The 23,345-nt window shown below is 49.0% G+C and overlaps 1 protein-coding gene across 20 annotated transcripts; it reads left to right on the forward strand.

Annotated features, from left to right (window-relative positions):
- On the forward strand, positions 1–23,345 carry ZNF7 (zinc finger protein 7). Of its 20 annotated transcripts, none has more exons than XM_076004905.1 (6): positions 207–472; positions 9,168–9,349; positions 11,218–11,262; positions 11,643–11,802; positions 18,282–18,398; positions 21,493–23,345. In XM_076004905.1, exons 3-6 carry the CDS (start codon positions 11,260–11,262, stop codon positions 23,298–23,300), a joined length of 2,088 nt encoding a protein of 695 aa, XP_075861020.1. In that variant the 5' UTR covers positions 207–472; positions 9,168–9,349; positions 11,218–11,259; the 3' UTR covers positions 23,301–23,345. The 20 variants fall into 20 exon arrangements, with proteins under 20 accessions (XP_012615679.2, XP_012615672.2, XP_012615689.2 ...); XM_076004903.1 differs by lacking the exon at positions 207–472 and adding an exon at positions 10,913–11,125 and having other exon boundaries at positions 7,775–9,756; XM_012760222.3 differs by lacking the exon at positions 207–472 and adding an exon at positions 10,913–11,125 and having other exon boundaries at positions 7,775–9,756; positions 11,676–11,802.

Genomic DNA, 23,345 nt, shown 5'->3' on the forward strand with positions numbered 1-23,345 from the left:
CCGCCCGCTAGGCGTACCAACAGCAGCGGGCGGAAGAGAGGTTCGGGGTCTGGGCGCCCATGTCCCAGTCACCTCGCCGCAAGCCTGGGGGCTCTGAGCACCCACAACCCTCCGGCTCAGCCCCGCTCACCCCAGCGGTGGCTGAGGACAGAGCAGCCGAGACCCAGGGGCCTCCGCCCTTCACGGCAGCAGAACCAGTAGCGGGGTCCGGAAGTGCGTCATGGATGCTCGCCGTCTGCGGGCCAGAGCGGCCCGGTGCACCGAGGCACCTCCAGGGGCGCTCTAGGACCCCAGAGGCCAACCACTGCCTGCGGCCTACGGGCTTGCCATCAGGCGCCGGCAGAGGAACCTGTGAGCCGGGCTCAGCTCGTGTACAGTATCCTCTCAGGCCCAGGTCGGTCCGACCCTGGCTGCAGCTCGCCGGGCGGAGCCCAGGCCTCGGCCTCCCGCAGCTGGCCCCGGGCCACTCCCGGTAAGTTACAGAACCGGGAAGCAGGCTTAGATCTGCGGGCCAATGTTCCCGCCATCCCTGCGTCAGCAGCTAGAGGTTCCTGGATCTCACTGACCCTGCCGAGGAGCTGGGGATGCGGGCAAGGCTGTGCAAGGGTCTTTTAGTTCTGGTAAAACGGGGCTGATGAAATTACAGTCATTGTCCCTGAAGGGAAGCGGTTCATTCTATAATAGGTTAGTAGAAAACTGCAAGTTGCATTGACATACTGAATATTCCCAGGCCAAAATGAATGAGCTGTCAGGAAATAGGCATAAAGTATGTGGTTGATGATTTTTATCATTTTTCTCTTCTCAGACTGCTTCCCATGTCCGCAAACATGGTTGATGTAGTGTCACACTACCAGCCCACCCCGCCGTCCCACCCAGACCTCTGTCCCTCGTGGGTTGCTGGATGCCAGGCCCCAAACCAGCACCCACCTCTCCAGCAGGCAGAGACCTCCTCCCGGTAGGCCCCTTCCTAGGCCCTGACACTAGAATCTGCCTAGGTCCCAGGTGACTGCAGGCCCAGGCAGGATTTGTGTTTGGTTAGGATTTTTTTGTTGTTGTTTTGAGACAGAGTGTCACTCTGTTGCCCAGGCTAGAGTGCCATGGCGTCAGCCTAGCTCACAGAAACCTCAAACTCCTGGGTTCAGGCAATCCTTCTGCTTCAGCCTCCCGAGTAGCTGGGACTACAGGCATGCACCACCATGCCCAGCTAATTTTTTCTATATATTTTTAGTTGACCAATTAATTTCTTTCTATTTTTAGTAGAGACGGGGTCTCACTCTTGCTCAAGCTGGTCTCAAACTCCTGAGCTCAAATGATCCGCCCACCTCGGTGTTTGGATAGGATTTATGCCCTAACAGATGGCACTGCTCTACAAGAAGTTCACAAAGGTTTAAGGGAATCTTTAAATCCCAGCCAGCAGGAGACCACAGTGTCTCCAAATGCCCAAATCAAGTGACCTTCAGTTCTGCCTCAGCCCTTCACCATGCCTTTACACCATGCCAGATACCACTGGCAGGAGGGTAAGGGAGGGGTGCTGGGAAGTGCCCCCACTCTTCCTCTCCTTCCCACGCCATCTCCTGGCCTTTATGCCCTTGACCTTGGAGCCCTTCCTCCAGAGTACTCTGAGCCACCTGGCCTCCACACAGTGCCAAGGATAAAGGACATCCTAGAGTACAGCTTGGAACCACCTGGCTGCAGTGTCTTCAATTAAAGGGCTTGAGCTCTGCATAAAACATACCACACTGGGTCCCCTAAGCCTTTGGTTACCACAGAATCAACTCCACCCATATAAACTGGGCTCAAATAAGTACGTAGCCACTGTGTGGGCCAGGAAACCACTTCTGCTCTCAAGGCCTCCACAGTCACTCAGGGAGAGATATCCCTCCCAAGGAACTCTGTCTTACAGCTGAGTGACCACAAGTGGGGAAGACCACCCCAGGTGAGGAAATGGTGTTGAGTGTCTCCCAGAGGCTGCTCTGCAATCCTGGTGTACAGTCCCAGGCAGGTAACCCACAGTCAAGGGAGCTGTAGGCTGTCAGCTCAGGGGGATGAGTACCCAAGCTTCCTTCCTTCCCTGTGTGCCAGGTGTACTCAGTATTGAGGAGCACGGTGAGGAGCTACCAGCATTTTTGTACTCAGCCATAAAGTAGCCATGCCCCTTCCCAGCCCAGCAAAGTTCTATGGCACAGCCACCCAACACCCCCACCCTGTCTCCAGCACCCAGCAAAAGCAGCTGGGCCTTTCCCTCAGTCGGTCTGTGGGTCCCTTTTACCCCAAATTTTCTTGGTGGAGTATGGGTCAGCTCCACCTCCTATACCTACTCCCCATTTACCCTGGGTCCCTAGTCAGGTATTTAGGACTCAGTCTCCATTCTAACCCACTGTACACACCTATGTCATTGCTGTGAAGACAGTCCAAACAATGGGCCTCATGGGGTAGGCTGCAGGGATTTTCAGACAACACAGGCCTCAGAGGTCTACCCTACAGGCCTGTCCTGAGCCTTAGAACTCAGCCCTGTTCCTTGACTTCATAAACTGATGCTGTGGAGACACCAAACTGAGCAGGAGATGAGCAAGGCTGAGGCAACGAGTGTCCAGATAAGGTTCCATTTACCCAGGCTTTCTGGTGTTGATTAGCTTTGGTTGCTGGCTGGAGGCCTTCCCTCTCTCAGGGGCTTCTCCCCAGTGTGAATCCTCTGATGCCATCTGAGTTCTGAGTTCAGGTGAAAAGCGTCTGTGCAGCAATCACACCTATAGGGCTTCTCACCCGTATGAACTTTCTGATGTCAAAGAGGTTTGACTTCCGGCAATGCCTGAAGCTGCTGCCACAGGTACTACATGTGCACACAGGCTGTTCCTGTAGTGTCAAACCTGTGGCCAAGTTAGCTTAAGACCCAACCTGTTCTCATTTTCATGACATTTTTTTCAGGTTTTTCCCCTTGAGGGGTTAGCTTATGCGTGGTAGCCAGTTCCCCTTTGTTCTGAGGAAGACATTCTGAACTCCCACCCCTGTGGCTGGCTCTATCTTCCTTAAGATGCAGAAGCTTCTGCACAGAGGCACTGCTCGGGCACACCCAGGAGTGTCTTGGAGGTCACACCAGCTGACCCATTACTTAGGATAACTCTTCTTTTTCATGTCAGTTTCTTTTCATATATGATCTCAAAATCTAGCAAAAATACTCTGTTTTTTATCTGTGATGAGAGAAAACTAGCAAATAGGACATAAAATTAATATTTAGCTGGAAGAAAATATCTGCATCATATGAGACTAATGATTAATATCCCAAATGTTAAAAGAATATCTAACAAAACAAAACAAAAAAAGGCCAAATGCAGTGGCTCTTGCCTGTGCTTAATCCTAGAACTTTGGGAGGCCAAGATGGAGGATCACTTGAGGCCAGGAGTTCAAGGTTACAGTGAGCTATGATTGAGTTGCTGTACTCCAGCCTGGGCAACAGAGTGAGACCCTGTCTCTAAAAGAAAAAAAAAAAAAAAGATCTACATATAATCTGTCACAGGATTAGAAAAAAGAAAAAGATAATTACATATAACTAACAGGTAAAAAGATGCTCAACCACACTAGCAAGCATAAAAATTCAAATGAAACCAGTGATGGAATGTTTAGACCATCAGTTCTGCAAAGATTAATAGTATCAGATGCTAACAGCTGCAGGAAAGAGGAAACTTGAGTGGTGGCAGGGAGGAGTGTGTAAACAGGTACATTACTCTCTAACAGCACATATCCTTTGGCCCAGGAATTACACATCCAGAAATTTCTCCTACAGAAATGTTTGCACAAGTACACAAAGATAAATGTTTAAGGCATTTCACATGAAAAACACTACATAAGTTTGTAAAAAAAGAAAACAAATTAGAAAATAATATATTTTAAAATATTTTTTTTAAAAAAGGCATTTCACTACACCAGTATTTGCAATTGGAGGGAGAAATGTAATGCACTTCCTGTCAATAGGGGAATGTTAGTAAATGATGAAACACCCCACACGGTAGACAACACCATATGGTTGCTACGGAACAGAAAAGAACAAGATGTGCCTGTGTAAAGGCAGAGAATGCCTGTGTCAGTGATGTGAAATCAAAAGAGAATGAAGCAAAACTGTGTTCCTGCGTTCAGTCTTTTTTTTTTTTTTTTTTTGAGACAGAGTCTTGCTTTGTTGCCCAGGCTAGAGTGAGTGCCGTGGTGTCAGCCTCCTCACAGCAACCTCAAACTCCTGGGCTCAAGCGATCCTGCTGCCTCAGCCTCCCGAGTAGCTGGGACTACAGGCATGTGCCACCATGCCCGGCTAATTTTTCCTATATATTAGTTGGCCACTTAATTTCTTTCTATTTATAGTAGAGACGCGGTCTTGCTCTTGCTCAGGCTGGTTTTGAACTCCTGACCTCGAGCAATCCGCACGCCTCGGCCTCTCAGAGTGCTAGGATTCTAGGCGTGAGCCACCGCGCCTCGTCCCTGTGTTCAGTCTTTCATTTGGTTGTTCCTTCTTCATTATGTTTTATGTACACAGGGCCAGGAAGGCCAGAATGGAGAGGAGGGGAGGAAAATGGGAAACAGTAATGGCCTTATTTCAGCAGATAGGAAGGAAGGACAGGAGCTGTAGGTGCCTGTTTTGGACAGGGTCTTCATGGTGAAGAAACAGCATGTGCAAAGGCCTGAAACTGACAGGATCCCCCACTCAGGAGCCCTCCCTCAGCCCTCCCCAGCACACTCACCCGGACCTCTTAAGTTGCTGTCCTCCCTGGCTGCTGCCTATCCACAACCCACAGCTTCTCCTGAGACAGAAAACCCTGTTCCTGTGGGTGCCCTCACCTGGCTCTTAAAGGGGCCTCACTCCCAGACTCCAAGCAGTTGGAACCTCATTCCCAGCCAGGAAGCCCCAGGAACCCAGAGTGGTAGATGGTCAGAGGGACTTCACTCAGCCAGGGAATGCACACATAGCTCTCCAGCAACATGTCCCTTTGCAGGTGCCTCTGATGGTTCACAGCCACCTCCCCAAATGTCACAGACTCCTGAAACACATCCCACTGGCCCAGGGTGTCTTCCAGGCTGGGGACTGGCCTCACCTACACAGCGAGCTGACCTGGGCCCAGGGTCCAAGTTTAGGAAATATGAGAAGGCTGACCCCAAGACGCTGGAGGGCTCCCAAATATCCCTGTGCTCCCTGAGAGGTATGAGTCCATGGTGCCTCAGCCACAATTCCAAAATCTCGAAGCCTTTGAAAACCAAGAGTGCTTTGCAGTTGTTTTGGTGGCAACACTGGCAGTGAAGCCACACGAGGCTGCCCAGTCCTTCTTCCAGCCTTGGAGAAGACCAATGCCTTTCTCCACCCAAGGGGAGCCACCAGCAAACCCAAACTGCAGGACAACCCCCAGGAAAAAGAGCATGGTTTCCTCAGCTAACAAGTTGCAAGGAGGAAGAAAAAGAACAGAGGGGAACTGGCAGATGAAGAGACTTGATCTATACTAACCACTGTCATGTGGCCCTTATTTAGAGAGGGTCCATGCACAGGTGATAAAACTGAACAAAGCAAGACACTTGCTGGTGTTTTTGAGAGACAACTAGAATATTAACTGAATATTGAGCATGTTAAGGACTTACTGCATTTTTTGTTTGTTTGTTTGTTTGTTTGAGACAGAGTCTCACTCTGTTGCCCTGGCTGGAATGCAGTGGTGTCATCAAAGCTCACTGCAACCTCAAACTCCTGGGCTCAGGCAGTCCTATATGTCTTCCAAGTAGCTGTGACTACTGGCACGTACCACCATGCCTGGCTAATTTTTCTATGTTTAGTAGAGACGGGGTCTCAGTCTTGCTTAGGCTGGTCTTGAACTCCTGAGCTCAAGTGATCTCTTGCCTCAGCTTCCCAGAGTGCTAGGATAACAGGCATGAGCCACTTTTGCTGTTTTGTTTTGTTTAATAGAGTCCTTTCTTTCAGAGATACATGCTGCATATGGGGCATAGGGGGTGGCCAAGTGAGAGGCTCTCCCCTCCTCCCCTGCCCACCCCTGGACTGGAGGGGCTTTCTCTGGGCACAGAGTGTCACCTCCAGCCCTTCTTCCCATCGGGACAGCTTTATAATGTGTCTGCGTAGGAGGATGTTAAAGAACATTTGCTTCCTGTTCTAGAGGCCCAGAAGAGGGTGCAGGGTTCTTTGGAGTCCTTTCTGCCTGGAAATGGGACTCTGAGGTGAGGTCATTGCCTGGGGGACCCAATTGTAGCACAAGCCTCCAGCATTCCTTGATTTGGCTACTAGAGAAAAGCAAATTCTGTTTGTGGTTATCACGATGGGGCCCCAAACAACACGTCACCACAGGGAGAAGAGGTGTCCTCTGTACTTTAGCTCTGGTGAGGCATGGGTAAGTGTAGGACTGACTATCCTAAAGGCCCAGGGCACCTTCCAGGGCATTGGGATGTTCTGGGTTCCCCTGGCACCTGCAGTACCCCCACCTGATGCTCACCTCATCCCTTCCTGCAGCAGCCCAGTCCTCTGCCTGGCTGGCTCCCTCCTTCCCAATGCACTGGCAGGCACTGTTCCTCCCTCAGCTGTCCTCCCCATTGCACGGAGGCTTGTGCCTGGCAGTGGGTTAAGTAAAACCTGACTCCACTAAGACATTTTTCAAGCCAGACACCAGGAAGCTGTGTGGACTGAAGAGCTTTGTGTGTCGTGCTTCAGTCCTGCTCTCCAAGGTCGTGCTAGCATTTGGAGCCTTGATCCTGGAGAGGCTGCCCCTTCTAGGGCTAGTTAATTCCTAGAGATAGCAAACAACTCCCCTTCCAGTGCACCTTTGAGACACAAACCAACCAAACCAGAGCCCAGCTATCTCCTTTATCAAATTCTCACTCACCAAGCCAGTACTTTCTCTGCCTTAAATCACCTAGGGCCAGGTGCCAGTCAACAAAGGACCACCCCTGTAGCTCAGAGCTCACCCAAATTATGCAAACCATCCAATACCAAACTTACTCAGGACACCCACCTCACCTTACCCATTCCTTCCAGAGAAACTCCCAAGAAAGGCTCTGGGTCACACTCTGCCCTCTCCTCCTTTGCTCCTCTTGACTCTCTAGTCCTTCCATGTGGCCTGGCAGGCCCTGCCCTGTTCCCTCATGACAATCGCCTTGAGACTTGCGTCTGCAGATGGTGACAGCCCTGTGCAGGGGCTCTGTCTGTCTGCTCCAGCTTCTTGGCAGCAACATCACTTGGGGCTGTCTACTAGGATCTGTCGATTAGAATGCTCCAGGAAATGCAGCATCTCCTTGAAAGTGATGTTTAGTTGATATTTTTTCCTGGAAACATTTACAGCTTGGAACTGTTCTCTCTGTCCAAATCTGAGGCTGAAGTCACCCCAAAAGCAGCAGCAGGGGAGTTCCCACAAGGGGCTGGCCCAAATAGTCCCAAGATGTAAGTTCAAAGAGGCATCATGGCCGGGCGCTGTGGCTCACGCCTGTAATCCTAGCTCTTGGGAGGCCGAGGCGGGCGGATTGCTCAAGGTCAGGAGTTCAAAACCAGCCTGAGTAAGAGCGAGACCCCGTCTCTACTATAAATAGAAAGAAATTAATTGGCCAACTGATATATATATAAAAAATTAGCCGGGCATGGTGGCACATGCCTGTAGTCCCAGCTACTCGGGAGGCTGAGGCAGAAGGATCACTCGAGCCCAGGAGTTTGAGGTTGCTGTGAGCTAGGTTGACGCCACGGCACTCACTCTAGCCTGGGCAACAAAGCAAGACTCTGTCTCAAAAAAAAAAAAAAAAAAAAGAGGCATCAGATGCCAGTGCAATCAATCCAAAGTATTTATTTGGGGAACTTACATATGGGCTTCAGCTTTCTCAAGACAAACAGTAAGAGATGTTCTACCTAGGCACATCTGCAACAAGGGGGTAGGGCTATGGTGTTTACATAAGGGTTTAAAGGATTTGGCTCAGGGTGGGGGCCAGTTTCTAAGTGTTTAGCATCAGGGTTAATCTCTCAGTCTTTTCAAGCAACCCAAACGACTTTATCAGTGCCTGAGGATGTTGAACACCCTGGATTGGGTTCAAGCCTGCAGGGGAAAATATATAGCTGGATGGGTCACAAAGTGGTTAAGGCACTCTGTATTTCTCATTCAGGACAGAAAGAGACTGGAAGACCCTATGAAACCCAATCCCAGATGGGGACTAGCTGGGAAGCAATCCAGACTGGCCCAGAGAAGGGGCACTGTGACCGAGCGAGGGACTGAGCAGGTGCCTCGCTGTGAATGGTCTGTTCACTCAGTGAGCCCTAGGCTCAGTGAGGCAGGGGATGCATTGGATGAGGGCAGACGCCTAGACAGGACCCTCAGGGTCTCTGCACCCTGGTCACTGGGCAGGTGCCCACCAGGTTGATGCTATGGGCCAGGCTCTCTGTAGACCCAGGTGTCAGCTGCCCTGCTCCCTGTGTTATCCTGGGTTTGCCATCCTCACCTGGAGTGGGTCAGGATGAGGCACACTGTTGCCAGGCTCCTGCCAGCTCTGGAGCGTGCAGTGTGAGGCTCCTCTACCAGGAAGGTGGGTGGCACCAGCGTGCCCAGCATTCCTGAGCTTTTTCCTGGACGTGCCTGGTTGAGTATTAGGATGTTTGGGGGCCTAGAGGGTGGCTGGGGAATCGAGACCTCCTATATTTGTTTTCCACCTAGGACTCCGTGCTGGGGACAGGGGGAGCTGACTGAGCCCAATCACTTCGCTATGGCTCTGTCAGGGCCTTCAGGGTTTGGTCAGGTGTGAGTCCAGCTTTATGCCCTTCCTGCTGCCCCGCTGTCCACGGGCTCGTCGCTGCAATGACGGTAGCACAGGGAGGTCTAGGCAGCTATCGACGCTGGCAGCGCCCTCACCGACGCTGCAGGGAGCTGGGGCCGCCCCAGGGAGCTGTAGTGGCCAAGGGGGAGGCACGTTCTGCCAGAGCAAGAGAGGACCCGCCTCTCCCCAGCCTCGGGCTGTTGCCCCATCCTAGGAAGCAGGATAGGGTTGGGGGTAAGGGGAGTAGCCTGGGGGGGGGCCCACAGGCAGGGCAGAGCGTGGATCCGGGTGCGCCTTGGAGAACATCCAGCACAGATGGCCCAGGGGTTCAAGCGTGCAGCCAGGAGATGCTGGGCCTGACCTGGGGCGCAGTTGAGAGAGCAGGGGCGCTCCTCTCCTCCTAGGGTTCGCGTCCCGCCTGGTTTTTCCGCAGGTTCCGGGCGCGTCCCAGTCCCCACCGCTGCTGTGCACTGAAGTCCAACCTCCTGCTGCCCCCAACTCGAGCGGTCCCCCGACGGCCTCCAGCTGGCCATTGTCCACACCCTCGCCCGGGCAGGGCCTGGTTCAGGCGTCGCCGCGGGGCCTGGTACGTGCCCCACAGGTACTTTCTCCTGTGGAAACGCTGATGGGCTGTGTCGGGCTGATCTGGGGGCAGGGCTAGTGTTGGTATCCAGCCTCAGAGACTGGTGACCGAACACCCAGCATCGCCGCCTAGCACGGGCCTGCAGGACCAGCACCTGGTGCTCGGCGCGACACAGAGGCCCGCCCCCAGATCCGGGCCCCGCCTCCCTCGACCTCAGTCCTCCAGCTCCGGCTCCTGGCCCTGCTGCTTCTTCAGAGTCGGGAGGCGGGGCCGGGAACACCACCGAGGCGGCCGGGCCTCCGAGCCGTCCAGAACGGCCGGAAGTCAGCGTGGAGGGGCTGGCGCGGGCGTCGGAAACCCGTTTCCGGCGGCATCGCGCGTTTACTAGTCTCCGGCTGTCTTCAGGGAGGGTGAGTCGGCGCGGCGGGCGCGGACTCTGGTGGTTTTGTGGCGGAGTGGCCCCCGGCAGGGCTCTCTGTACCCCCGCATTTGGCAGTGTAGTCTCCAGGCCTGTCCTGGGGGGGGGGCGCGAATGGCGCGGGCGGCTTGGTGAAGCAGTGAGCATCTGGCGGGGGAGGTGGTCGAGCAGCGGCCACCCTGGCCAGCGTCAGCGTGAGGCGGGAGTCGTTTGGCCGAGTCCCGCAACTCCCTGCAGGCTCGGTAGTGGGGCAGCCTTGCCGCCCGCGAGTTCCGATGTCAGAGGCCTGAGTAAGGCGAGCTCTAGTTGTGGCCTTCACACCAGGCCCAGGCCTGCTCCAGGGGGCTCCCGTATCTCCTTGCATAATCATCTCCTTCTAGGGCCCTCCTTTTTTCCCTTACAGCCCCTGAGAGGCCTAGAATTAGACACAGTGGTAAAAAGGGCAGTGCCTTGGGTGGGGTAGGTTGGTTGTCATCTGAACTCTGGATGCCACTCAGGGCCTACCCTCTACAGGGAACCCAGCAATCGGCACTGACTGTATCCTGTCCTGGCACCTGGTGGGGGACCCTTCTCCAGTGGTCACTGCTGCTTGAGTCAGCCCCTTCCAGTGGCCTGGGGCTTCCACTCACAAGCCACTTTCTGGGACAGATGCTTCCCTAGGAAGCCCACTTCTTCCCACTCTGGCCTTCTAGAGAGGATGCATGGGGTCATTGGTTCAATTGAGGTACATCAGTTTACATCCTTGGGTTGGTGCCATCCTGGTGACAGAGGTGAGCTGTGGCTGGAGACTGGAATTTATATACTTGGGATCAGGGGTTCTGCATCCACTCCTGTCTTCCCTACAGTCCGTCATTCTGGTTCCTGTCTGCTCCAACATCAGTCACTCCCTGCCTTCCCTTGCTACCTTTGGTCCACCTGCACTGGTTCATTCAACCCCATTCCTTTCTGCCTTGGACACTTTTGGCATTTTGTTCCAGCTGCCTAGAGTGTTCTCCCCACCTCCATCACCTTGATCTAGGTCCCTGGGGAAGCGACCCATTAGACTAAGTCAGTTTTCTAGTTTAAGTGCTTTCTTAGTGTTCTTTAGCACTATCATGGTTGTAATTTTGTGCTTATTTGTGTGGTTATTTAATTCTTTTCTCTACTAGATTGCTCCATGAAGGGAGGGTCCTTACTGCTACATCTTAGTACTTAATGCCTGGCATGTGGAAGCCACTCCTTAAGTGTTTACAGAGTGATTCACACGTGCCATACAAGCATGCTGAAAAAAGAATGAGGCTTCAGGACGCCTCATTCGCTCAAGTGTCGTGGCTGCTTCAGCCCATCCCCGTGTCTCTACTAGAGAATGTCTGGGGTTGGAGGTAAAGTGACAGGGAACACAATGTTGCCCCCTGTTAGCCTGGAAGTGAGGGGGCTAGACCCTGACCGCTGACCTTTTCATAATTGCCAACAGGTATCTCAGCCAGGACGTGTGGATGCCCACTCACCAAGCCTCATGGTAGGAAGTCACTGCCTCCTTTCCCTCAATTGTCCCATGAAGCCTCCATCTCCTACTCTGTGCATCTACCCTGCCCACTGGTCCTGGGCCCAGACCCTGCCTTGGCTCTTGCCATGGCCCTCAACAAGCTCAGGCAGGGCCCTTTGCTCCCATCCTGAAGGTAGTAAGCAAACCCTTGCCCAAACCAGGGCCTGACTGAGGCTCTTGACGGGGGGAGGGTTTTACAGGTATCATAGACTGCGGGTCCCTCTTCCTCCCCCAAACTGCCCCTCCCCAGGATTTTGGAGCCAGAGGAGCCCTGGTGACTGTCTCACCCAACCCCATGGTACACCTGCCAGAGACATGCCATGGGGTGGCGACAGAATGGGGCTGGCACCCAGGGATCCCTGGGGTGCTGGTGTGTGTCCTTTCAGGAGGTGGTGACGTTTGGCGATGTGGCTGTGCACTTCTCTCGGGAGGAGTGGCAGTGTCTGGACCCTGGCCAGAGGGCCCTCTACAGGGAGGTGATGCTGGAGAACCACAGCAGTGTGGCTGGACTAGGTGAGGCTGCACCTTGATACCTCCCTCCCCTGCATCATCAGTCAGTACCCACCCAGCCAGTCCTCTGGCAGAGGCTGGGGATATGGGGGTCAGGCCCCTGTGGGACAAATGGGCCTTGGACCTGGGAGTGTGCCAGGCTCATTCCTGGCTTTGCGTATGTCATGTGGTTCAGTCCCCATGGGGTAGGTGGAATTCTGGGAGCTAATAAAGCCTCTTTTCCTAAGCTAGTAAATTAACTTATGAGAAATAGAATTCAAATTTGAAGTAGCTTAAAGAGAAATTATTGGCTTGGGGGAGCCAAGAAAATGGTTGTACAACCAGAGCAAGGGGTGGCAGCAGTGCCCTCAGGGCTGCTGTGTGGATGCTGTCAGGGTGTCCCCTCACCCCTCCTATCCTGCTATCAGTTTTCCTCTCCCATCCTTATCACCACCACAGGCAGCTACTCTCCAGCACTCTTCATGTCTGACTTTGTGTTCTCACACGATGTGTCCTATTGTTGGATTGGGACTTTGCAAAGGGTGTGTATGTCTAACATGCTCCTCGCTGTGCTCCTCGCTTGTTACCAAACCCTCTGCTGGTTGGCCCCATGCTGTCTCCAGCCCCACATGAGCATGGAACAATGCACGTATCTCCAGCACATGAGCATCCTGGACCCTTGAGAGTGCCTGGGGCAGGAATAGGGTAAGTGAGGGCGTAGTTGGCTGGACAGGTGCTTATTGGGGTGCTGAACCTGGCCCGCATCCTTCTGTCCTGGCTAGACTGGCAGAGTACAGCTCTCTGATATTTTGCCAAATAAGTGTACAGTGAGAATTGTCATTCTCAGATTTCTGCTGAGCTTGAGCATCTTTTCACACTCTTGTTCCTCTGCTAGGTTCTTCAGTAAAGTGTCTGCACAGAGGCTTTGCCCAATTTCTGCTGGAGTTGCTGTGCCTTACTGATTTGGAGGTGTTTGTTATTTCTTGCATTAGATTTCATCAAATCTAAGGTGCTGTACATTGTAAAACACATCGTTATTTTATGTACTTGGCTTTATTTTAAGAAAGGTAGAATGCTGCTAATTATACAACACATTTTTTTTCTTATCACCTCAATTTATTTTATAAAGAGCTCTTAGAATTGTTTAAACCTGGCTTACCAAATGTATCACTGAAATAGGAAAAGATGCATAGAATGAATTGGCTAGGGTACTCTTAATGTTTTTCATGACTTCTAGTGAATCACTCTCCAGCTTTTTTTTTTTTTTTTGAGACAGAGTCTCACTTTGTTGCCCAGGCTAGAGTGAGTCCCGTGGCATCAGACTAGCTCACAGCAACCTCAAACTCCTGGGCTCAAGCAATCCTTCTGCCTCAGCCTCCCAAGTAGCTAGGACTACAGGCATGCGCCACCATGCCCGGCTAATTTTTTCTATATATATTAGCTGGCCAATTAATTTCTTTCTATTTATAGTAGAGATGGGGTCTTGCTCTTGCTCAGGCTGGTTTCGAACTCCTGACCTCGAGCAATCTGCCTGCCTCGGCCTCCCAGAGTGCTAGGATTACAGGCATGAGCCACTGCGCCCAGCCTCTCTGGCTTGATATCTATGTCTGTGCTTCCCACATGATGGTAACTTGTGAGCTTGGCCATCAAGGAGTGATGCATCCTATTGTAAATGTTGTCAGGGTTTTCTCCTATCCAGTGAGGCTGATGGCTGGGCTTTGTTACCTGGCATATGGCAGCCATTCTTTCTATGTGGCTCTCAGTGACAAACCAGACAGCTTCATTGGCTATGCATAAAGAGCATTAAAGACAGCATAAAGAGCAGTTAAACTAAGCATGTATTTTAAGATGGTGCTGAGGACTCAACTGTAGCAGTGAGGATCTGAACAGCTGTGATCAAGTTCACTTGTGCACAGGCAGTGATGGTATGTCACAGCTGTGACCTGGTTGATGACATCAATTCCAAGATGTGTCTCATTTAGAGGTGTGAAAGTGTCTTATAAAAAGTCTTATCTCGGTATACATCAAATATGATAATGCCAGGTAGGTTTTGTACATTGTAAATACCTTTTTCCCTTCTCCTTCTCTTGTGTTTGTTAACTTTGTTAGGTCATATTTTAATGTAATTAAATTCTTCAGTTTTTTCTCTGTGGACTATGCCTCTGAAGTTTTATTTAAAAGTTTTCCCTGGCCAGGAACGGTGGCTCATACCTGTAATTCCAGCACTTTGGGAGGCCAAGGCAAGAGTACCACTTGAGGCCAGGAGCTTGCGATCAGCCTGGGAAACATAGCAAGACACTGTCTCTACAAAAAAAAGTAGCTGTGTGTAGTGGTATGTACCTATAGTTCAGTCTGCTTGGGAGGCTGAGGCAGAAGGATTGCTTTGCTTGAGCCCAGGAGTTTGAGGTTTGTTTTGGCAAAATCCCCGAATAATATAGAAAAACCACCTCCCAAACTGAAAGGGAATCAAGAAACCAAGGAATGGTCTGACAAGTCCAGCTTGATGAGTTAGATGAGTTTATTAGATGTTACTTACCAGGGTGCTTGCTCCTTGGCAGCACAGGGATTTCTTCTACAGGAGCTTCTTGCATGCATAATCTGTACCTGCCCACCCTGTGGTGTTGCCTTAAGTCTCTTCCTGGTAAGTGACACAGAGTTTTATATTATATCTTTGCTTGTTCACAGTGAGACAAATAATGCATGCCCAGTACCCTCATCATGCCCTGTCATACAATTCATGGTACATTAATGGTATTACAATTCTCCAGTAGGTGGGGATTTTACCATTATAATAGAATAGCTGAAGGACACCTTATGTAGGACAGCCAAAGCAGCTCTAAAGCAGCCAGGGCCCAGTCTCAGCCAGCAGCTTCAAGGCAGGAGAGTGCTGAGGCACCTTCCCCTCCTTCTTCCCCAGTGGTTATCTTGGTACTTGCTTAATCTGTTTTGTAGCAATTTTGTTGCTGAGCATTCCAAGCTAGCACAGCACAATGTTTCTGTTATTGTCTCTTTGAAAAAAAAAAAGTTCAGCTCTACTCCAAGATTGTTGAGATGACCTATATTTTCTCCTGTGGGTTTTATAGTTCATCTTTTCCATTTATGCCACAGCTTCACATTTGTGTTGGAATATAAATAAAAATCCTGTTTTATTTTTGTTTGAATATTAAGCTATTTCCCCGACATCATCTACAAAACAGTCCTTTTCCTGTTGGTATGTGGAACCACCTTTTTTGTATATGAAATGGTATATTTCTGAGCCCTGTTCTCTTCCCTAAATCTCTCTTGTGGGCTAGCTCCCTGCTTTTTGTTTATTTGACTTTGTTTTGGGTTTTTTTTGTTTGTTTGGTTGGTTGGTTTTGCTTTAATTTTATAGTATGTCTTATTACCTGATAGTATAACTCACCCTTTTTATTCTTTTTATTTTGATTTTATTTATTTTTTGAGATAGAGTCTTGCTCTGTCACCCAGGCTGGAGTGCAGTGGCATCATCGCAGCTCACTGTAGCCGCCAACCTCTAGGCTCATGTGATCCTTCTACATTAGCCTCCTGAGTAGTTGGGACTGCAAGGCTGTACACATTGTGCCTGGCTAATTTTTTCTATTTTTAGTAGAGATGGGGTCTCACTTTGCTCAGGCTGATCTCAAACTCCTGACCTCAAGTGATCTTCCTGCCTTGGCCTCCCAGAGTGCTAGGATTATAGATGTGAGCCACTGTGCCTGGCCCCTTGTCATTCCTTTTAAAGGTTCATATACCTACTTTTTGGTAATAGAATGTGTCTTTCATATAAATTTTAGAATAAGTTCAGTTCTTCAAAAGGGCTACTAGAATTTTATCTGGGAGTACTTTGGATTTGTAGCTACTCTGTTTTTAGCTGATTGCTGCTGTACAGAAATGCTGTTGGTTTTGGAGGCTGATCTTGTATTTGGCAACTCTGTGCCACTTCCTTGCTAATTCAGTGTTGGTCAGTGCTAGTTCAGTGATTCTGTTGTGTTTTTCCTAAAGCAGGGTGTGTGCAGATGAGTTGAGCATTTTCTCTCTCAGCCCTGCCTCTTCACATCTCTCTACTTTAGCGGGGACAGCCCAGTGTTAAACAGGACCCCTGTGGGCATGCATGTTGTGTTCCTGATCTTAAAGGGAATGCGTCTACATAAGCACAGGAAAAGTTGGCTAAGGAGTTTTGTTTTTAATCATAAATAAGTACTGAATTTTAAATTCAAATGCATTGATTGAGATACTCATGATTTTTTTTATTAGTGAAGGAAATTACATTGATATATTTTCTTGTGTTCCTGGAATAAACCCTCTTTAAATCCTGATTTTACATATAAATTTTGATGCCCTTTTGGATTCAGCTAGCCAATATTGTATTTTGAATTTTTGTATTCCTGTTCATAAGCAAAATGGACTTATATATTTCTTTCTTTCTTTTTTTTTTTTTTTTTGAGACAGAGTCTTGCTCTGTTGCCCAGGCTAGAGTACCGTGCCATCAGCCTAGCTCACGGCAACCTCAGATTCCTGGGTTCAAGCGATCCTCCTGCCTCAGCCTCCCATGTAGCTGGGACTACAGGCATGCGCCACCATGCCCAGCTAATTTTATATATATATATATATATATATATATATATATATATATATATATATATATATATATATATATATTTATTTATTTATTTATATATTTATATTTATTTATATATATTTATATTTATATATATATATATATTTTTTTTTAGTTGTCCAGCTAATTTCTTTCTATTTTTAGTAGAGACGAGATCTGATTCTTGCTCAGGCTGGTCTTGAACTCCTGAACTCAAACAATTTGCCTGCCTCGGCCTTCCAGAGTGCTAGGATTACAGGCATGAGCCACCGCACCCTAGCCTATGTAATTCTTTTTGTGTATTGTCCTTACATCATTTTGGCATTTTGGCAAATGGCATTTGGTATGTAAGTAGAATTCATCTGTAAAACCTGGGCCTTGGGCTTTTGGGGAAGGAAGGTCTTGGACTAGCATTTACGTGTCTTTAATGGTCTACTCAAGCTTTTGAATTTTCACTTGTACTAATTTTGTCGTTTTTAGTTTTTCTACAAATTGATCCATTCATTTAGGTTTCCAAATTTTTTTGTGTGTTTAGTTTTTCTTTCCTTTCATTTTTTAATGGTTTGTAGTTGTTTCCCTTATTCTTTATATTTTGGCAGCATCTTCTCACTAGGTTGACCTTGATCAGTTTTGCCATGAGACTGTCATTAATCTTTTCAAAGAACTGGCTTTTTGTTTTGGGGATCTTTTTTTGAAGGTGGGTAGGAGTGGAGGATGTTGTTGTTATGTGTCTTTGTTCTCTATTTCATTGAATCCTGCCTAACCTTCCTTATTTGCTCCTTTTCATTTATTTGGGTTTATTGTATATTGAGCCTAATATTTACCTCATTTGTGTTTTACAATTCTAGTTTCTAGTAGACATATTTAAAAATAGAAAATTTTGCCAGACATAGTGAGACCCTGGCTCTAAATAAATACAACAGTAATTCATTATTTAGTTTCTAAGTAGCTAATAGTTTCTAAGCTATGCTTTTGTGGTTAATTTCATTATGATAGATTTGGCTGGTACATGTTTTGCAGTATTGTTCTTTGGTACATCCATGACTCCCTTCATGGCCTGACCTAAGGATGTTTCTCTGTTCTACTGTGCTTGGAGAGAACACATGTTTCCTGTTGAGTGTAGAGTCCTGCCTACCTCTGATGACTTGAGCTTATTGGCTGTAGACCTTTAGAATTTCTTTGGCTGCTTTTTTCCTCCTTGTAGGGGGAAGTCTCCAGCTGGAGGAGTTGGTTGGCCCTTAGATTCCTATACTGACCAGCATTGGAGGGGGTGTGGGGCGGTTCCACAGCATGGGGACGGGGACTGGTGGCCCTGTGAAGGTAGGGTGCCAAGTGGGCACCCGACAGTCTCCACCACTTCCTAGTCTACCAGGAGGAAGCAGGCCCTGAGGGGGTCCTTTGCACAGGGACTCAAGGCTGGGAGGCCACAAGGTTAGGATTGGACCTTGGAGCTTTCTGATTTAAAATTCTCTTCATTTGTTTATTTTTTGTTGTTCTTAACCTTGTGTCTTAACTACCCCTACCTCTCAGAGCATCCCTGCTTTCTGAACTGACACACAGCCCAGCTCTGCTGAGTGAAGCACTGGCTTGTGTTTGGGCTTCTTTTTCCCTCTCTCCTGAGTTCTGGGGGTAGAGCTAGCCTGTTCTTTGTAGACTCTTTGGCAGAGTCCCCTGGAGATCATGGGAGTCCAAGTATCTCTTGCTGTCCACCCTCAGGAGCTGGACAGAACTGGACAGAAAGGGCTATGTGCCCACATCCTTACCCACCCCACCCCAACTCCCACAGAGGCTCTGCCTGTCCCCTGGCAGCCCCTTGCCCTTTTATGCCTGGAAACCAGAGGCAGCTGAGCCCTGTGCCATGCTCCCCACCACACCAACACCATCTCCTTCTCTGCCACACACACAGCAGGATTCCTGGTCTTCAAGCCTGAGCTGATCTCCCGGCTGGAGCAGGGACAGGAGCCATGGGTCCTCGACCTGCAGGGAATGGAGGGGACAGAGGCACCAAGGACCTCTCAGACAGGTGAGGCTCAGGCCTTGTTGCAGAAAAGCCCTTCAAGGAAAAACCTCAGGTGGGTGGAGGGTGGGTCCCAATGGCCATGCTGGGCTACTTGAGAGCACCACTGGGTAACTGGGGGCCAGCCTGTAGGAGGAAGCATGTAGACCAATTGTGGGGCTGCCTTGGGAGAAACCAAACCATAGAAAAGCCATAGAATATCCCATTTCAGAAAAAAGGGAGTTTTTGAAATCATACCACATTTTGTTCAATTTCTATTTTACTAATACTATTGTTAAGCAAGAGTACAAACCTATGGATCCAAGTGAAGCACTAAACTTGGCTCTTGACAGTCTCTACTCAGGTAAACATGTTCCCTGATGCAGCTCCCTCCAGAACTTCTCAGAGCCCAGGTGGCCCCAGCCTCTCAGATCAGGCTTCAGGGTGCATAGGTCTCCTGGGACTGCCACAGCAACACACCACACACTGGGAGGCTTAAAACAACAGCAATTTATTGTCCTATAGCTGTGGAGGCCAGAAGTCTGAAATCAAAGTGTCCAGAGGGCCATGTTCCCTGAGAAAGCTCTAGGGAAAGATACTTTCTTGCTTCTTAAAGCATCTAGTGGTTTTCTGGCAACCCTTGGCCTCCTTGGCTTATGGTTGCATCCCTCTAATTCTGCCTCCATCTTCATATGGCCATCTTCTCCTTGTGTCTCTATTTTTACATGGCCATCTCCTTATAAGGACACCAGTCATGTTGGAATAGGGGCCACTGTATTGACCTCAGTATAACTAATTACATCTGCAATGACCTTGTTTTTTAAATATGGTCACCAACCTGAGTGTGAGCAAGATTCCCCATCTCTACTAAAAATAGAAAAAAATCAGCTGGATGTGGTGGTGCACACCTGTAGTCCCAGCTACTCTGGAGGCTGAGGCAGGGATATGCCCTGAGCCTAGGAGCTGGAGGTTGCAGTGCGCTGTGATGACACCACTGCATCCAGCTGGGGCAACAGAGTGAGATTCTGTCTCAAAAACAAACAAAAAACCCCCAGCCCCTCGTTAAAATATTTCCAAGGTGGAGGGGAAATTTTTAAAGAGGTTACCATGGTAAAAAAGCCAGCTACAGTTGGCAGAATTAGGTAGTTCAGTGGGTTTATATGTAACAAGTGGTCCTTATTGTGATGAAGGAACAACAAAAGTATCACCTGCACTGAGGTGAGAGCCACTGTTGATGTACCCTAGCACTTGCTTGCAAACCTGAGTGTAGAGCAAGAATACAGCCTTTGAAATTAGAATAGTCAGTAGCACAAAACCAGAATATGTTAAGTGGAAATGCCCAGACATGTTATTCACTCCAGCTGGTGCAGTGAGCATCCAATATCCAAGGATACTGGCCCAGAATGTGGGGGAGAGGGCAGGGTCTTAGCTGTGCCCTCCCCACACCCTTGCCCACCAGCATAGCCCCTGGTGGGTGATTCCTGGCACCCTTCAGAGTCCTGTCAGCCGAGCCCGTGCTTAGCCTCTGCTCTTTGGCAAGACACTTCCAGAGTGAGGTTTCATTTTTTTAATAAGTGCTTGCACTTTCTCAGCAGTTATCCAAAGCTTGCTGGAAGGGGAGAGAACCTTTGGTTTCAGCTGCAGGTCTCTGGGGGGCTGCCATGGGGGAAGCTGTCAGTGGTAAGTAGGGACAGAAAGAAATGGGCCCCTGTGGTAGAGGAAAGTTCGGGAAGAGGGCTTTGCAAGCCCTGTCAAGGGAGCTGTTGGCAAGGTTGTGCTATGTGTAGGGGAGAGAGAAGTGGGCCAGGATCAGGCATGTAGGTGTCCTGTGTCTTCACAGCATTCAATGTATGCTCCTGCCACACTGCAGGTTGAAAGGGCTGAGTTGGGCGCACAGACCTGAGTCTGTTCCTGATTCTCTAGCTGTGTGGCCTTGCACAAACTGCTTGACCTCTGAGCCAGTCTCCTTGTCTGAGGTATGAGGGTTCCACTGACCTCATTGGGTTGTTGAAGATTAATTTAAAAATGAGCAGGAACTATTCCTTTTACACAGAAGAGGTTCATTCAGTGGTAGCCCTTGGCTCACTGCAGGACTGACTGGAAGACCTTCGCAAATCCCTGGAAATTTGTGAATTGCCACCAATGATTAGGAGTGGGCAGAAAACAAGAGGGTGAAGTCTTGTAATTGGGCTGTGTATTCACTGTGGGGTAGACTCAGGCTAGTTATGGCTATGGCCATACAACTGTGGTGTGGTCATGGACATCAGGGAGACATCTGACCTCATCAGGGTGATGGCACAGTGAGAAAGAAGCCTACGTGTATCTGGAGTCCAGAAGGAAAGCAGATGTCAGGAAGGCCTCCTGGGGGGAAGGTGTGGATAAGTGCACCCCTCCAGAAACTTGCAACCCCAGGAAAGGAGAATTCAGTGTGGGCTAGTGGGGCTGGCCACTTAGCGCTGAGGGACTAGCAAGGGATGTGGTCAGGTATGAGTTGATGAGAGTAGCTTGGAGGCAACTATAGGAAGCTGAGGGGTCTAGAGTCCTGCTCAGAGAAGCCCGCCCTAGTAAAGAGCCATAAAGAGCCTGAGTACCCAGCTCCCTTCTGGGTTCACCCAGATAAGCCCCTTGGCAGGTCTTCAGCCTCCATCTTTCTGATCCCTGTCCATCCCCTCTGTACACAATTCAGATTCCCTCTGTCCTCTTCCCTCATGAGGGAGGATGCTGGGAGCTTGTGGTCCCCTCTTGTTAAGTGTCCCATCCTCTCAGACTTGCTTTGTCTGGTCTCACTCTGTTGCTTCAGACTTTGCCTCACACCAGTTCCCATAGGATGGACCTCATTGCTCATGTACCCACTTAGGATGTGTAGCTCTCAGCACTCTACCTAGTACATAATGAACACTTCATTGTTGAATGAATGAATAAAATAAAAAGTATAAATGAAATCAAAATTTGAGAACTGCCAGAGGCATTTTACTTCCTAGTGTTTTCCACTTGGGATGTATTGCAGTGCACGACTCAGTCTGTCCTGGGAAATGATGACCCCTGACCCCAATACCTGGAAGTCTTTGTCCTTTCTGTGAATATAGGACATAAGAGCTCTTTTGCTTCCTGTTTATTTCAGATTATATAATTAGGACTGGCAGTGAACAGGTCTATGAGGACATGGACATTCTAAAATCAGAATCCCCGAGGAAGATGGTCAGAATCCCGCCCCAGGATTTTACTCAGAGTCCTGGCCTTGGAGACATTTCTGATGTTGAGTTCTGGTCAGAGAGTCATCTGAGCAGTCCTGGGGTAAGAGTGATGGACTCTGTCTTCCAGAAAAACTGTTTGAATGAGCAGACAGTGGCTCACAAGACCCTAACCAAGGACAGTGTCCAAGGACATAAGGAGCTGGGGGGCAGTGGCCTGGATTGCCAGTCTGAAAAAACTCAGAGAGAGAGTACAGAAGGGACTCTCCAGAGATGTGAGGTTTGTGGCAAAGATTTCAAGTCCACTTCAGACATCACTCTGCATTGGGAAATTAATACCCAAAAGAAACCTAACAGATGTCATGAATGCCAAAAAAATTTACCTGACTGCTTGAATCCAAGTAACTGCCATGGGGAAAAGCCATATGAATGTCTGGAGTGTGGGAAAGTTTTCAGGCTATGCTCACAGCTTAATCAGCATCAGAGAATCCACACTGGAGAGAAGCCATTTAAATGCATTGAGTGTGGAAAAGCCTTCCGCCTGAGCTCAAAACTTATTCAGCATCAAAGAATTCATACTGGAGAGAAGCCATACAGATGTGAGGAGTGTGGGAAAGCTTTTGGTCAGAGCTCAAGCCTCATCCACCATCAGAGAATCCATACAGGAGAGAGGCCCTATGGTTGTCGAGAGTGTGGGAAAGCTTTCAGTCAGCAGTCACAGCTGGTCAGACACCAGAGAACTCACACTGGAGAGAGGCCTTACTCATGCAAGGAGTGTGGGAAGGCCTTCAGCCAGAGTTCAACTCTTGTTCAGCATCAGAGGATGCATGCTGGGGAGAAATCTCAAATCCCCCGAGTCTCCGATAGCTCAAGCCTTGTTGCACATCAGAGAATTCATGCTGTAGAGAAACCGTTTAAGTGTGATGAGTGTGGGAAAGCTTTTAGGTGGATCTCTCGTCTTAGTCAGCATCAGCTGATTCACACTGGGGAGAAACCTTATAAATGCAACAAGTGTACAAAAGCCTTTGGGTGTAGCTCACGGCTTATTCGCCATCAGAGAACTCACACTGGAGAAAAACCATTTAAATGTGATGAGTGTGGAAAAGGCTTTGTTCAGGGCTCACACCTTATTCAGCATCAGCGAATCCATACTGGAGAGAAGCCTTATGTATGTAATGACTGTGGAAAAGCCTTTAGCCAGAGCTCCAGCCTTATTTACCATCAGAGAATTCATAAGGGAGAAAAGCCCTATGAATGCCTCCAGTGTGGAAAAGCCTTTAGTATGAGCACACAACTTACAATACACCAAAGGGTGCACACCGGGGAGAGGCCCTACAAATGTAACGAATGTGGGAAAGCCTTCAGCCAAAACTCCACTCTTTTCCAACACCAGATAATTCATGCAGGTGTGAAGCCCTATGAGTGTAGTGAATGTGGAAAAGCCTTCAGTCGGAGCTCATATCTTATTGAACACCAGCGTATACACACTAGAGCTCAGTGGTATTACGAATATGGGAATACTCTGGAAGGTTCCAACTTTGTGAACCGGAAAAAAGTTAATACTGTAAAGAAACTGCATCAATGTGATGACTGTGAGAAAATATTCAGGTGGCGCTCACATCTAATTATACATCAGAGAATTCACACCGGAGAGAAGCCTTATAAATGTAATGACTGTGGCAAAGCTTTTAATCGGAGCTCAAGGCTTACTCAGCATCAGAAAATCCACATGGGATAGACCATTTACCTGTATAAATGTGAATAAACGTCTAGCCTTAACTTA

Source organism: Microcebus murinus, chromosome 7 (genome assembly GCF_040939455.1).
Source record: "Microcebus murinus isolate Inina chromosome 7, M.murinus_Inina_mat1.0, whole genome shotgun sequence".
Classification (NCBI taxonomy): Eukaryota; Metazoa; Chordata; class Mammalia; order Primates; family Cheirogaleidae; genus Microcebus; species Microcebus murinus.